The sequence below is a fragment of the Megascapheus bottae genome, chromosome 30, assembly GCF_031878675.1.
Source record: "Megascapheus bottae isolate mThoBot1 chromosome 30, mThoBot2.hap1, whole genome shotgun sequence".
Lineage (NCBI taxonomy): Eukaryota > Metazoa > Chordata > Mammalia > Rodentia > Geomyidae > Megascapheus > Megascapheus bottae.
In genome coordinates this window covers 10,709,724-10,724,801 of record NC_143538.1, presented here as the reverse complement: position 1 = coordinate 10,724,801, position 15,078 = coordinate 10,709,724, and the positions used below count along the sequence as shown (strand labels likewise).

At 44.7% G+C, this 15,078-nt stretch overlaps 1 protein-coding gene across 1 annotated transcript in view; it reads left to right on the top strand.

Moving 5' to 3' along the window:
* Mctp2 (multiple C2 and transmembrane domain containing 2) overlaps positions 1-15,078 on the top strand; it is a 112,099-nt gene that overhangs the window by 5,835 nt on the left and 91,186 nt on the right. Inside the window, exon 2 of the mRNA XM_090321719.1 lies at positions 11,920-12,426. Coding sequence (XP_090177845.1) covers positions 11,977-12,426 — 450 coding nt within the window. The 5' untranslated portion in view covers positions 11,920-11,976. The remainder of the gene's footprint in view (positions 1-11,919; positions 12,427-15,078) is intronic.

Genomic DNA, 15,078 nt, shown 5'->3' with positions numbered 1-15,078 from the left:
TTAAAATGTCACTTAAAAAAAGCAGCAAACCATATGGGGATAGTAAAAATATTTGGAATTTATTTAACATTTTGAAAAAGTCATTGGTACTTTCTGATTTTTATCAACTTCTGTGAAGTCAGGAGACCTTGTCCGACTTTGGGGATTGAGATGATTCAAGCAGACAAAAGATTCCAAGTTTTCTTTTTCTCTCTCTGCATTCTACAGTCTTCCAAAAGCCATGTTTAATGAGGTAGACCCAGGTAAGACCACTGGGGGAACTTCCATCCAGGAAGCCAGTTTTGGAGGCCTGTCCATGCTAAGTTTTTTTTAAGCAAATGATTGTCCCCCAAATCTTGGGAGAATTTTAGTTTGGGGTTCAAGCATGACATCTGCCATATACACATTGTAGAATTTCAATGTCTCCACCACAGTTTTCTCCTTGGGGGAAGGGAGAGGAAAATGCTTCGCTGAGGTGCTGAGAAGGTGAGTAACAATGTAGATGAAGGACCTTGAAGGCTCACAGCCCTCCACGAGTTTTGTTCTTCTCTTGAAAGACTCACTGAGCCGTGGGTAGTAAGTGAACTTATAGAGCCTTATCTTAATAGACTCAGATGGTTGCTTCATATTTTCAGTATTTGTGTGGGTCTTTCCTTTCTCTCTCTTGCTTTCTCACACTTTCTTCTTTCCTTCCTTCCTTCCTTCCTTCCTTGCCAGTCCTGGGGCTTAGACTCGGGGCCTGAGCACTGTCTTTCGGCTTTCCTCAAGGCTAGAGCTCTACCACTTGAGCCTCAGCACGACTTCTGACTTTTTCTGTGTAATGGCAGAGAGGAATGAAACCCAGGACTTCATGCATGCTATGCAAGCACTCTACCATTAAACCACACTCTTGGCCACTTGTTTGGTTGTTTCTGACTAGTCCCCAAACCTCTTCCTGTAGGAGACTGACTGCCAAATATATGGAATGAAAAAGATGACAGTAAGGAAAGTTCTTTGGAGAATTTTCATTTATGCTCTGTGATGCTAGAGCCTCTTCCCCAAGCTGACATGAATTATTGATGGAAACCGAGGTGGGGGAAATCGATAGAGCCATTTTAGCAGGTAGATGACTTAGTAATATGGATAACAGATTTCTTTGCCTTTTCATTTGAGAGATGCTGTTATCACGTGGACATACAATTTCATCAGACACTTCTAATGAGGGTTGGCTACCGTCTTGGATGCTGAAGACAGAATGTCACATGATTTTTTTGGCAGACATCCCTTTAATTTGAATCCATGACTGGCCCAGAACTATATTCTTTGGGTAAAGTGTGTTTCACAGAAGTCTAGGGAGGAGTCAAGGAAACATGGTTTAGAAAGCATTCCTTACAGGAGAAGACTGTGTAGGTGTGTGCACACACATATTAATACTTAAATTTATTTGCCCAGTTCTTATTTATTTACCCAGTTCTTATTTGAGTCAGATACATAGACTTGTTTGGCAGGTAGCAACTGCATTGTTCGGGATGAGGAACTTTCAGATCTTGGTTGAGAGTTTCCCAAGGTTAGTTCCATTGGCTTTAGCTTATTATGGAGGTCAAGGTCATCCTTCATTATCAAGTCCAGTGGAACTTTGTAAAAGGTAATGAGAAGAGTGATCGTTCCGTGTGGAGATGATTTGGGAAAGCTAAGGGGGACACAAGGGCAAGTCACATGTGGTCCTCCATATTTATAGTTAATTATTATCCCCTGGGGACGAGAATTGATTCCCCAGTGTCATCTGTCCTTTGCCAAGATGGTTATTACTGAGTTTACGTTCTGGAGTCTGTGTGTGTAGCTATCACATCTCTTCTTGTAGAGCCATAAATGCCTTCAGCACCAACCAACGTCTTTGAGGCTTAACACTTATTACCTTGATGGAATACTCTGGTCTCTGGGCAGGCTGGGTTTTCTGGTACATATTCAGTCATGGTAGTAGTAAATGTACTTGCTGCCTGAATCCATTCATTCACTCAGAAGTAATTGCCCTGTACCAGATTTGGATGGTGGGGGGGGGGTGAGGCTAAACACATTCTCTTTTCCCTAGGTACCTTACACTATTGCATGGGGGCAGTAGTGGGTGTTGGGAAACGGTGTAAATAAAATGAACGGGATAATTTCGAATCAGAGGTCCACAATGGATGTCGGGTAGGTAAGGAATGTACTGGGAAAGATAGGGCTGCTTTGGGCTAGTAGGTGGGGCCAGCGTGAAGATTAGCGCAAAACTCACAAAAGAGATGAAGCTGGGCGTGGGGTGCTTTCTGTGCAGGTTCCTTTGCAGAGCATCTGCCACTTGGATACCGGATGAGGGCCTCGGCCGAGTTAATAAAAAGAAGCGGACAGTAGCAGGCCATGTAGAAATTCCCTTAGCTAAGTTTTGTTTTCGTGATACCCAGAGCTGGCTATACATAATTGAGCTTCTCAGGCAGTGTCTTTTGTCTCCATTCGGATTTCCTTGGGAGTCTCTTCGTAATGCGTTATGGATAGTCAGTCTACTGCCTCCCTTTTCAGACTCTGAGCATCTGAGATTGAAGGGTATGTACGTATCTTATTCTGTCCAGCTCATCGCTAGGGAAAAAATGGTAACCTGTTCAAGTGCACCGCCATTGAGCCCCAGTTTTCTTTTTAAATCCAAAGATAGAAGCAGTATGATAGTTCTTGAGGATCGCAGTTCCAAGCCAACCCAGACAGGAAAAGTCCATAGGATTCGACAAAAAAAAAATCTCGGGGATCATCTGATCTTCAACTGAGGATAGAAATGAAGCTGAGCAGGTTGGCATAGGTGATATGACCAGAGCCCAGGCCAGATCCTGATGCTTAGCTGACAGGTTGTTTAACACTTCTAATCTCAGATTCCTTCTCTTCTCTTCCCTTCCTTTCCCTTCTCTTTTCTCTTGTCCAACCCCACTCCCTCTCCTTTTCCCCATACCCCGCCAACTCTTCCTCCTCCTTTGGTGCCAGCCCTAGGACTTGAACTCAGAGCCTGGGTGTTGTCTCTGAGCTTTGTTGGTCAAAGCTAGAATTTTACCTTGTTAAGCCATGCCTCTACTTCAGCTTTTTTTTTGTTAATTGGGTATCAGAGTCCGAGGATTTTTCTTCCCAGGCTGGCTTTGAACTGTGATCCCCACATTGCAGCCTCCTGAGGAAGCAGAATTGGAGGTGTGAGACTTCCACTGGTCCCCAGGTAGCCTCAGATCTCTTCTTCTCTGTAATCAGGATCATTTTAGCCAGCTTCACTATGTTGACGAGGCCTTGGAAAACTCATGGTCATGGTACTTGCCATGGTCACAGGAGTATCATTTATCATGTCTAAATTATATACTCATTTGGAAATTTTGCAAATGTATCCAACATTAATTTTCTTGTGGTAGATAATTATTTCATACATGGCTAAAATGGAAACCAGCACAACTCAGCCATACAAAGGTTAAGAAAGCACAGATTTTTATCCTCTGACAGGGACTCGTAGACATAGTTGAATAAATGAATCTAAACTGTGTCCTTTTCCCTATGAGAATAATTGTTAATTTGTCATCGATGACAGCCTTAAATGATTAATGGCCATTTATTTAGACACGGATGTCTTCGCTAGAGGGAATTTTTTGAATTATCATTTTGCTAATAATGTAAACCTTGTCGTTGTGTTATACTGAAGCTTGAAGTCTTTAGATATGTTTCATTGCCACTCTTATATAAAAGATGAACTCTATTTGTGGAAATAAGTCAATAACTGTGACACAGGCAGGAACGATAAAATTAGAAAATTTTTTACACAAGTTTTCTACTGCTAGATAATGAACTGTTCTCTGTATTTGTGTGTGTGTGCATGCACTTACATGCATGTGCATGCATGCATGCCAGTACCAGAGCTTGACTTCAAATCCTGGGTATTAGCTCTTAGATTTTTCTCTCAAAGCCAGCACTCTTCTGCTTGAACCAGATCTCCACTTCTGGCTTTTTGTTAGTTAGAGAGATAAGAGTCTTAAGAACTTTCCTGACTAGATTGGCTTTGAACCATGATCCTCGGAACTCAGATGTGAGCCCTCGGCTCCTGACACCCCTCCTCATTTCATAAGTAGAGGTTGGCAGATACAATCAAACTGTCCATGTCACGAATTGAGTTTTATGCATAGACATAAATTTTCCTTGTGGGACGATCAACCTGGTGAGGGCAGAAATAACTCAACCACATCTTTTTTCTTTTTATTTTTTTTCCTCTTTGTGTTAGTCCTAGATCTGAACTCGAGCTATTTTTGCTCGAGGCTAGTCAGTAGTCTACCACTTTAAGTCACGACTCTACTTGTGGCTTTTTGGTGGTGAAGTGCAGAGAAGAGGTGCATGGAATTTCTTGCCAGGGCTGCTTTTGAACCTTAATCCTTAAATCTCAGCCTCCAGGGCCACTCGATTATAGTGATGAGGCTCTAGAGATCTTTGTAGGAAGAAGTTGAGGAGGTGAACACAATTAAACGAGACTTTCCTGGGTACAGAAGAGGCCGTCGCTCTTCGCAGCCGCGTAGACATAATGGCCACATAGCCATCTTTGATGTAGTTAAACATTAAATATAAGCCAGGAGATGGTGGCTCACGCCTGTTACCCTAGAGACTCGGGAGGCTGAGATCTCAAGGTCTTGGTCCAAGCCAGACTGAGACCAAAAGCCTGTGAGATTCTTACCTCTGGTGAACCAGATGTGGCTCGAGTGATAAGGCGCCAGCCTAGGTTGGGAAAAGACTGGTGAGAGCTCAAGGAAGAGCGGCAGGCTCTCACATTCTTTGACCAGTGGTCTTAGGGAAATGTTTTTCCGTGAGTCTCAGTGCCTCCGTGGACTTTTACTGTTACGACAAGTTTGGTTTTTATTTTCTAAACTGTCGGGTGGAGACTTTTATGCTGTTGTTATACCGTATGGTCATTCTCCCAACAGCTCTCTTAACACTTCTTGTTGGGAAATCTATATTTTTCTTGACACTCTACACACACATCCCCGTCTGAATAAATTTAAGTTTTATTGATGATTGCTTAACTTTGTCCTTAAGCTAGCTCTCTCAACACAATGGGGCTATTCTCCCAGAGCAATGAGAGTCCGAGTAAATATTTGCCAACGTTATATGATGTTGCCTAGCTCCAGGGCTATTAGAATGTCACCAGCAAATGTCAGCGCCATGCACACCTCTTTGTCATTGGTCTCTCAGAGAAGGAACTTTCTTCTTCCTCTTCTCTTCCATTTTCCTCCTTCCTTCCTTCCTTCCTTCCTTCCTTCCTTCCTTCCTTCCTTCCTTCCTTCCTTCCTTCCTTCCTTCCTTCCCATCCTCTTTCCCCTCCCTCCTCCTCCCCCTCCTCCCCCTCCTCCCCCTCCTCCTCCTCCTCCTCCTTTTCCTCCTTCTCCTTCTCCTCCTTCTCCTTCTTTTTTTGGACTAAGATTTGTACCCAGCCCAGTTTGAATGTACTCAGCTTACTTCCTTGGCTAGTGCTGTATGACTTGAGTCATGTCTCCAGCCCAGCTTTGTTGTTGTTGTTGTTGGTGGTGGTGGTTAATTGGCAATGGAATTTTGCAGACTTTTCTGCTTGGGCTGGCTTCTAACTGAGATCCTGGAGTCTTAGCTTTCAGAGTGGCCAAGATTACAGGAGTGAATACCTGTCGAGGGGGAATGTTTTGCACAGGTGGGGCAGACTTTCTTCATGTGTGGACATGATCAGAAGTGGGTGATCTGGGTTGTGGATTATGTTTTCTGCTTTTCCAACATGCTGCAATCTAAATAACCAGAAAGCAAACACTGTGGAAGCAAATCACAATAGAAAACACCTTTTTTTTTTCTTTTGATGATCATGGTTTAGCCAGCGTGATCTCCTTCTCTGGGTTATGCCCACATAAAGTCACTATTGTGATAAATTGGGCCGGGCACAAGCCTCCACTTCCCTCTCTAATTTATCTCTTCTGAGGTGTCATTTCTTTCTTTTTTTCAGCTAGAGGAGTTCCTCTAGGCTGTGCTGGTCTCTTTGCAGTAGAAACTGGGCCTCTGGCTTTGGCCTTTGTGTAGCTGTGTTTGTGTTCAGTGTCTCCTTGCCACAACTTGAATGCATCCTGCAGTTTCAAGGGTGGGGTGTGTGATCCCAGTCTGTCTGGAATCTTCTTTCTCCCATAGCCAGCCTGTCTCCTCTTTCCTCACCCAGGTCTCTGCTCCTGGCATACCTGCCCTGTATCTGAACCCACCCTTAGCTTTCCTAAGGTTGGGACTTGAATCCTCAAGTTCCTAAGTGGATGATCTTTGGATCTTTGGAGATGATTAAAATTCCATGAGGCCATAAGAATGGGGGTGGGGATGGGGACTTCTTAAATGAGATGTTTATCCTGTGCCTCATTCACACCGTGGGTCTCAAGGTGACTCAGCCGTGGACAGCCTGTGGTGGCACACTTTGGGGTTTCACCCTCCAGAGCCATGAGCTCAGGAAACGTCTATACAGCAACTAGAACAATAAAAGGGGACTCATAGTCTCCACTCCATTTTTTTCCCCCTTTCTCCTCCAGAAATGAAAAATCCTCCATGGAAGGATGGAAGCTGTGAGCTTCTGGCGGTCAGATCCCCCGGCCTATGCACTGATGCTACAAGGGGTCCTAGCATGGGAAGTCAGAGCAGGTTCAGGTGCTGGACCTGCAAGTCCATTTAGAGGGAAGAACTTTCTAGAGTGTATGCTGGATTGCATGGAATCCCTCCTTACCACCTGCATTTTGAATCTGTAATAGAATGACCTGGGTTAACATTATAAAGAAAGGTTGTTCAGTACTTTTGAAAACATAGGTTATTATGTATAATACATTAATATGTATAATATAGATAATGATATATATATTTCTTTTTCTTTATGTGGGCCCTGCATTATGCTCATCAACATGTCACAAATAAATGAAAGTTTTCACTAACCTGGGTTCTCTACTCTCATTTAATAGAGAATGGATGGATTGGATGTTGTAAGTATGGATTTCTGTTTTCTCTCTCTCTCTCTCTCTCTCTTTAAGAAGACACACCTCTTTTTATTTTGTTCAAGATGGCATGGGTCAGCAGAAAGGCAACTGCATGATCTTTGAAAATCAAATTTCACGAAGGAGCCAGAGGTAGTGCAAGTCAACACTGCAGAGTGGAGTGTAGTTTGCAAATGTTGGAGCAAGTGGCAGGCAGGTGAGATCCGTATTGAAATGAATGTTTAATGAATTTCCCCAGGAGAAAACCACCCTTCCGCAGACCTGAGAGCATTCTTTCCTGAAAACCTGATTTGAATCACACTCACCTTTTTTCTTTCCTTCCTTTTAAAGCAAGCATCATGTCTATTTTGGGGTTCGGGTGTCCTGGTTGTGTGTTTTTTTTGTCTGTTACCTGATCCTTCTTGCGGAAAGAGGCTGAGTTCTGAAAATAGTCATAGCCCAAAGGGGACATGCACATTCTTGGTTTGTTTTTGCTTCATCTTCTTTTTTTTTTGTACTATTGTGTTGTTGCTTTTGTTTCTCATTTTTCAGTAGATTCTAAGGTTGAATTGTTCAAGTCCTCTAAAGATTCCTCTGATCTTACACTCTTATTCATCAGCACACCCAATTTAAGTGTACATATGTACTTATAAATTATGTATGTGATCTGATGGCCCATGTATTATTAAACAGAAATGGAAATAGAAATGAAGAGGACACGTTACATGTCTGAAGGGAAGTCCCAGCATTTCCCCCCCCACGCATGCACTTTGCCTGTCTTAGATCTGTGGTGAACTCCATCTCATCTGTAGTTTCGCACAGCTCACGGGTTAATAGGACATGAGCTTATTTAGTTAATTTTTGTTTTATTTTTGTCAGTCATGAGGCTTGAACTCGGGGCCTAGGTGCTGTCTGTGAGCTCTTTTGTTCAAGGCTAGAGCTCTAGCACTCTGAGCCACAGGTCCATCTCCCCTTTTTATGTGGTTGCTTGGAGGTGAGTCTCACAAGGAGGACTTCTGTGACTGGGCTGGCTTTGAACCTTGATCCTCAGATCTCAGCCTCCTGAGTAGGTAGGATTGCAGGTGGGAGCCACTGTGCCCAGCCAGAACCTGAACCTAAAAGCACCACTAAAAGAGAGTAATGTTTTAAAAGGCCTGGCTAGAGTTCATCAGAATCTAAATTCTCTCCCTTTCAAGACAGTGAAGGGCCTAGTACAATGCTGATGGGGGAGTGGGGGGTCAGTGGTTTCAGGAATATTACCATTCTATATCTTTCTTTTCCAGGTAACTTAGCTTACTTGGAAAGAACAAAAATAAATTATGGCTGGGTACCTGTGGCTCAGGAGGCTGAGATCTGAGGATCATGGTTTGAAGCCAGCCTGGGCAGGAAAGTCTTTGAGATTTGCTCTAATTAACCACCAATTAGCCAGAAGTGGTGCTGTGGCTCAGAGTGTTAGCCTTGAGCAAAAGTGCTCAGGGACAGCGCCCAGGCCCTGAGTTCAAGTCCCATGACCAACAAAGGAAAATGCTAAAGTATGTTGAAGTCTCAAAAAATAGTTTAATGAGTGAATGCCTGTAATAGTCTACCTGTACAGGTATCACTGAAAACACTGCTTTATGCTATCCTTTGATGTGTACAATGTCTGGGAATGGAGTTACATTTGAAAAAGAATGGTTCAGCAATGACAGTTTTAATCTGAGCATCCTGTGTATATGTGTTTCCATGCTTCTTGGATGGCTGTGCTTTAGTCATTTGTAGGGGGAGCCCCATGTTTTAGGAGCTGACTGGGGTGTTGCTGGACAAACATTGGCCTGATTCCATTCATCAAGGTCTGTGTCTTGTGAGTTTATTCTTAATTTTAACATTAATTGTGAATGCCAGTCTAATAGTGAGTGCCAGATTTACCAAAGTCCTAGCTGCAGTGTTGATTTAAATGATACCTCTGTCATCGCATTCCTCAAGACATGTTTCAAAAGGTGTGTGCAGGTGATTCCTTAGGGACAGTCTCAATTCTTATTTCTCCTTGATGGTGGGAAACAAGACTCCTGGCTTCACCGACTTAAGCCTTTGCGGTTGGTTGTAAACTTGCTCACTTCGCCAAAGAGGGTGTCGAATGCACCTGGTCAGAGAGTGTCTGCCAGGAAACGCAAGCTCTGGCACTGGTTCTCCTTCATTCCTGGTAGCTTGGACCAGGGCTGTTTCCACTCACCATCTCACCTGTCTCCCACAGCACTGGTGTGCACGGGGCCTGAGCTGCAGTTCCCCACTTCCTCTAGAACACGTGCTTCCTTTGGTTTCTCTGTTCTGTGAGCTGTGTGACCATAAGGTGATTTCTCACCCTGGGATTTCCTCCTCCTCCTCTGTCTTTTGAGTTTATCCTGCTTGAACTGGTCACGGAGTGTCTGGGTTCTTTAGAGTTCATTCTACGTTGTTGGTTTTTTTTTTTAATAATTTTTCTTTTAAGTTTTGTATTTTGCATGGCTGTCATCTCCATTCCCAGATATGATTTCTCATGTCAGTGAAGAGATATCTCCAGATCTTCTGTTCTCTCTCTCTCTCTCTCTCTCTCTCTCTCTCTCTCTCTCTCTCTCTCTCTCTCTTTCTCTCTCTCTCTCTCTCTCTCAAATGGAATTTACAATATTCTGTTACAATCTAGACATCTCAGTGAATGGCTCCCGCTTTTTCTAATTAGACTGGAATCAGCCATGACAACCTCCGTCTCATTCTCTTTATGGAGTTCCATCGATTGAGCATCACTACAATTATATCATTACGTTATTACAATCTCTTAATCCCCATCATCTTACCTTTTACTAATAGAACAAGAAGATGAAGCAAGCTGAAGAAGCTAGATCTAAACAAAAGAGCTTTGACGGATTGCACACACACACATACACACATGCATATGTCTTAATATTGAATAGAATACATGAGTATACATAATCTTGTATAACATGGACAGAAAACAATTACATTTCAGATACTTCTAGCAGGGTGTGATGGGAAAGCCAGATGTATATAGACCATTTAAATTATATTTGAGTTTTAATTTTACAAGCCATGTTACCAACACACCTGTATGGATAATATCCTTTTAATATGCATTTATATAGCTTTTGGAGGAAAAGGAACCAGTAAAACTGAGCATCAAACAAACAACAAAGGTATAAATAAATCTGTAAGCACATAGAAGGTTTAGTTTATATGCGTATATACATAAACACCTTACCTGTATAGAACGGGGTGGATTCCATTGAGGAGCACCCCAGGGTACTATACCAGTTCAGAGTCTTTTCACAATTATTTCAAGCAAGAGAAAAATCAGGCAGTGTGAGATAAGACCTTGGGGCAGTGTTGAAGTCCACTCGTTTAGCCTTTATCTAGTGTTTGCAAAACCCCTTAATGGGTATAATCTTGCTGGATTTAGACTAACAATCTGGTCATAAAACCAGAGAATTGATGTGGGTGGTAGAGTCTAATAACTGGGGTGGTAACTGAGTGACTTTCAAACATTGATTTAATGTCTTCAAACCCAAAGAGCAAACTGTGGATGCTGAAGAAAATTACATTTATAGTCTCAGAGGTTCAGTGTGCAGACTCAAGGACTGGCAATGGAAAGATTCGAAAATGACAGTTGATGTTTATCAAGTTCTTATTCCCTTCTGTATTTTTCCTCTACTTTCTTCAAGGGATAAAGAGAAATTCCCCCGTATTAGTGGGTTAGGCCTTTCCACCCTGCCCGGATTGTAGGTGAAGCAAATTTCTATTAAAAGTAATTATCTTAGAAAGCCTGGGTTGTTCTTCTGAAATTTGAATTTGATAGGTGTGAAAAAAAAACTAATCATGTTCCAGTTCTGATTGAAAAAGAACTCCAAGAGGCTCAATTTGAATCAGTGTCCCTGCTGGACTCAAATGGGCTTTCCTCTAGAAAAACAGGCAGATGTCATTCTGAAAGCCCCTCTCCTTTTCTGTGGTTCTTGCTCCTTCCATAGCATCACAGTCTGGGTTCCATCAGTCACTTAGGGACTGCGGATAAAATGACATGTTGTTTTTCCATTTGGCGATTTCCAGAAGTTAGCGGTGGGGGGCCTTTGCTGTGAAACTTGCGCTAGGATCCTTGGTTTTGGATGGCTTCCCATCCTGAAGTGGTCTAGCTGCTGTTTGTGGTTTGGAGAAGAATGCCTATTTTTTAATTTATTAAATGAATGCTGAAGTTCGTCAGGAAGGGTGGCAGAATGAGATGTTGCTCCTACCAGGGTGTTTCACAAAGAATGGACTATACTTTTATTTGTTTGGGTGGTGAATTAGTATATTTTCAGTGTGTGTGTGTGCGTGCGTGCATGCGTGTGTGTGTGTGTGTGTGTGTGTGTGTGTGTGAGTGTGTGAGTGTGAGCCTGCATGCCAGAATTGATGCTTGAACTCAGGACCTGGATGTTGGCCAGTGCTCTCTCCATTGTTCTATTCCTGGCTTGTTGGTGGCTCATGGAGATCAGAGTCTCATGGGCTTTCTTGCCCAGGATGGCTTCAAACTTGGGATCCTCAGATCTCAACCTCCTGAGTAATTGGAATTCGAGGCATAATTCACCAGCACCTGACTTTATATATATATATGTATTTCATTTTAATGGACACACAGTAATTGTCCATATTCATAAAGATTTACGCTGGCTGGCATTCCCACCCAATCTAGTTAACCATTTCCTTAGCTTATTGTTTCTTAGCTCTTTCCAGGGAAATTGACAATGAACTGTGGTCATCTACCCATGGCCGACTCTGCTGAAATGGGGTTTTAGCTCGCGGTCCACTGCATGCTCATGGTACTGATCTGTGCAGTGCCGTGTTCCCATCGCACATGGGAGCAGATGTGTGGGGATTCCTTTTCACATGTCCTCTGCAGGAAGGGAAGCTGGCTGTGTTTGTACCGCTCTGACCAGGCCTCCTCTCGTCCTTTTGCTCCGATCTGTAGCCATCACGGAAATTGTCCTTAGAGGCTCACTGTTGAGGGGTGGACTCCTGCTTCCCAATGGATCTGGATAAGCCATCTGTCTGGGGTTCCTTGAAACAGAGGACACGGCCGCTGTTGATCAACCTGAGCAAGAAGAAGGCCAGAAAGAACCCCAACAAACCGCTGGACTCGAGGACAAGGCATCACCTGGACAGGCGCCTCAGTCTGTCTGTGCCCGACCTCCTGGAGGCTGAGGCCTTGAGCCCCGAGGGCCGGCCCTACTCGGGGCCTCAGTCCTCCTACACCTCAGTGCCCAGCAGCCTGTCCACCGCGGGCACCCTTCCAAAGAGCAGCAGTGGCTCCCTGAAGCAATCCGAGGAGGAGCTAGACTGGAGTCAAGAGGAAGCAGGCCAGCTCCATGGGGCCGAAACAGACCCTGAAGAGGTCCAGGCGTCCCCCGGGGAGGGCCAGGGCGGCCTTGAGCTGCAGAAGCCTGTTCTGGAAGGACATACAGCTGCAGAGCCAGAGGTGAGACTCAGGGCTGGCACCTTCTGGCTTCTCCTTTGCTGCTGCTGCCACCACCCTCTCCTCCTCTTCCTCCCCCTCCTCCTCCCCATCCTTATCCTCCTCCTCCCCCTCCTCCTCCCCATCCTTATCCTCCTCCTCCCCCTCCTCCTCCCCATCCTTATCCTCCTCCTCCCCCTCCTCCTCCCCCTCTTCCTCCTCTTCCCCTTCCTCTTCCTCTTCCTCCCCTTCTCCCTCCTCCTCCTTCTTCCCCTCCTCCCCCTCCTCCCCCTCCTCCCCTCCTCCCCTCCTCCCCCTCCTCCCCCCCTCCCCTCCTCCCCCTCCTCCCCCTCCTCTCCCTCCTCCTCCTCCTCCTCCTCCTCCCCCTCCCCCTCGTCCTTCTCCTCCCCCTCCTCCTTCTCTTTCCCCTCCTCCTCCCCCTCCTCCTCCTTCCCCTCCTCCTCCTCCTCACTGTGTACTCCTTGCCCTTGGGACAGGGAGTGTGACTGAGAGTTCTTTCTGTGGTTATCCTGGAATGGGAGAATGTTGTGTACAAGAATTGAAATTAATGTAATATTGATCGAGTGTAGCATTCCCGTTCCTTTTAGGTTTGACCTCTATGTATTTAAAAACTATTATAAGCCACTTTTCTGGGATACTTTAAGGCATTAAAAAGCCTCATTAAAAGAGTTTTCTTTTCTTCCTCTCCTCCTCCTCTTTCTCCTCTTTCTCCTCCTCCTCCTCCTCCTCCTCCTCCTCCTCCACCACCTTTACCTGCTTCTCCTTCACTTCCTTCTCCTCTTCCTCCTCCCCCCTCTTCTCCTCTTCCTCCTCCTCCTCTTCTTCCTCCTCTTCTTCCTCCTCTTCTTCCTCCTCTTCCTTCTTCCTCTTCCTCCTCTTCCTTCTTCCTCCTCCTCCTCCTCCTCCTCCTCCTCCTCCTCCTCCTCCTCCTCCTCCTCCTCCTCCTCCTCCTCCTTCTTCTTCTTCTTCTTCTTCTTCTTCTTCTTCTTCTTCTTCTTCTTCTTCCTCTTCCTCTTCTTCCTCTTCCTCTTCTTTGTCTCCTGGCAAAGAAATCAAAAACATAACCTTTCCTCTAAGTTTTAGGGTGTGTTAAAAGTATCTCTTCCCTCCTTCCCTCCTTCTCTCCCTTCTCCTTCCTTTCCTTTCCTTTCTCTCCGCCCTCCAACCCACTCCCTCCCTTCCTCCCCCTCCTCTCCCTCTCCCTCCACCCCCATTCTGTGAATTCTGGGGCTTAAACTCAAGGTCTTGGTCCCTGACATTTTTTCTTTTTCTTTTCTTTTCTTTTCTGCTCCAGGCTTGTGCTCTACAACTTGAGCCACAGCTCCCTTCTGGTTTTTTGGTTTCTCATTGGATCTAAGTCACACAGACTTTTCTGTCTGGGCTGGCTTTGAACTTTGACCCTTAGATCTCAGCTTCCCGAGTAGCTAGGATTCCAGTGAGGGCTGGTGGCCTCTGCTGCTCTTTCTAAGGAATATAAGCATGAGTGTCACCTTGATTGCTGGATGGTTAGGTCTTACTGTTTCAAACTTGTGTGCCCCTGTCTGTTTACATATGTGGGTACTCAGCTGTGAAAAATTTCTCTTGCATTCCGTGAAGGGCAAAAAAAAAATCTTAAAACAAGTGAACAGATTTTTATTAATTTAATGGATTGTTTTGGGATTTTGAATTTAGGGCTTCATTCTTGTTAGGCAAGGTCTTTGCATATCTTTTTTTTGAGCCACATTTTCAGCCCAATTTCAGTGATTTTTTTTTAAAAAAATATTTTATTGTCGGGGGTAATGCATCGAGGGGTTACAGTTACATTTGCCAGGTAATGGGTGCTTTACTTCTCACACATTGATACCGCTTCTCATGTTTTTGTCCCCATTTCTCGCCCCCCCCCAAAGAGAGTTTGCTGTGTGTGGAGAGGGCAGGGAGACTGAGTAAGAGAGATATACATGGACAGACATGTAAAGCAGTCTCTCCATGACAGGTTCACATGGAGAGCCTGCAGCCCAGCACCCAGCATTCACAAGGATCTGTTACTGGGCACTTCTGTGTGCTAGATCACTGCAATTATTGGTAATATTATACCTTTTGTATTTCCCGGAATGAAGTGCAGTGGTAATGTCATGACTTTTTCTCATGTTGTCAAGTCACTTGTGACACGCCCCCAATAATAAACTCAGGACATTATAGATCTTTGCCCACGCATAGAGCTGTGGCTCAGACACAAATCTGATGTGGCACAGTGTGGTAACATGGAAAAACTCACACTGGCAACTCAAATGGTTGATCACAAAGAAAGACAGGGGTTTCCTGCAACCACTCTTCTCATGTGGCATTCCACTTGGCAATTGGAGCTCCCTGGTGGGATGTTTCCGTTCTGGAAGATCTGTGCAGATCTAGTGACAACCACAGAGGAGAGAGGTGACAACCTGAGAGGACAGAAAACGCCCTCCAGTTTAGCCTGAAAGGCAGCCAGGGGATCAACCTCAGGCTGCATCACTGGAGGGGTCTTATTTTTCCTTGTGCTGCTGCTCATAGGCTGGGGATGGGGGGAAGGAGGAGGACAAGAGGCAGGCGGGAAGGTGCCGTGCTCCCTTCTCTGCTGTAGCTTCTGTACCTGAATCCTACACACCGTCAAGCCTGGGCATTAGGATTGAGGGCAGGATG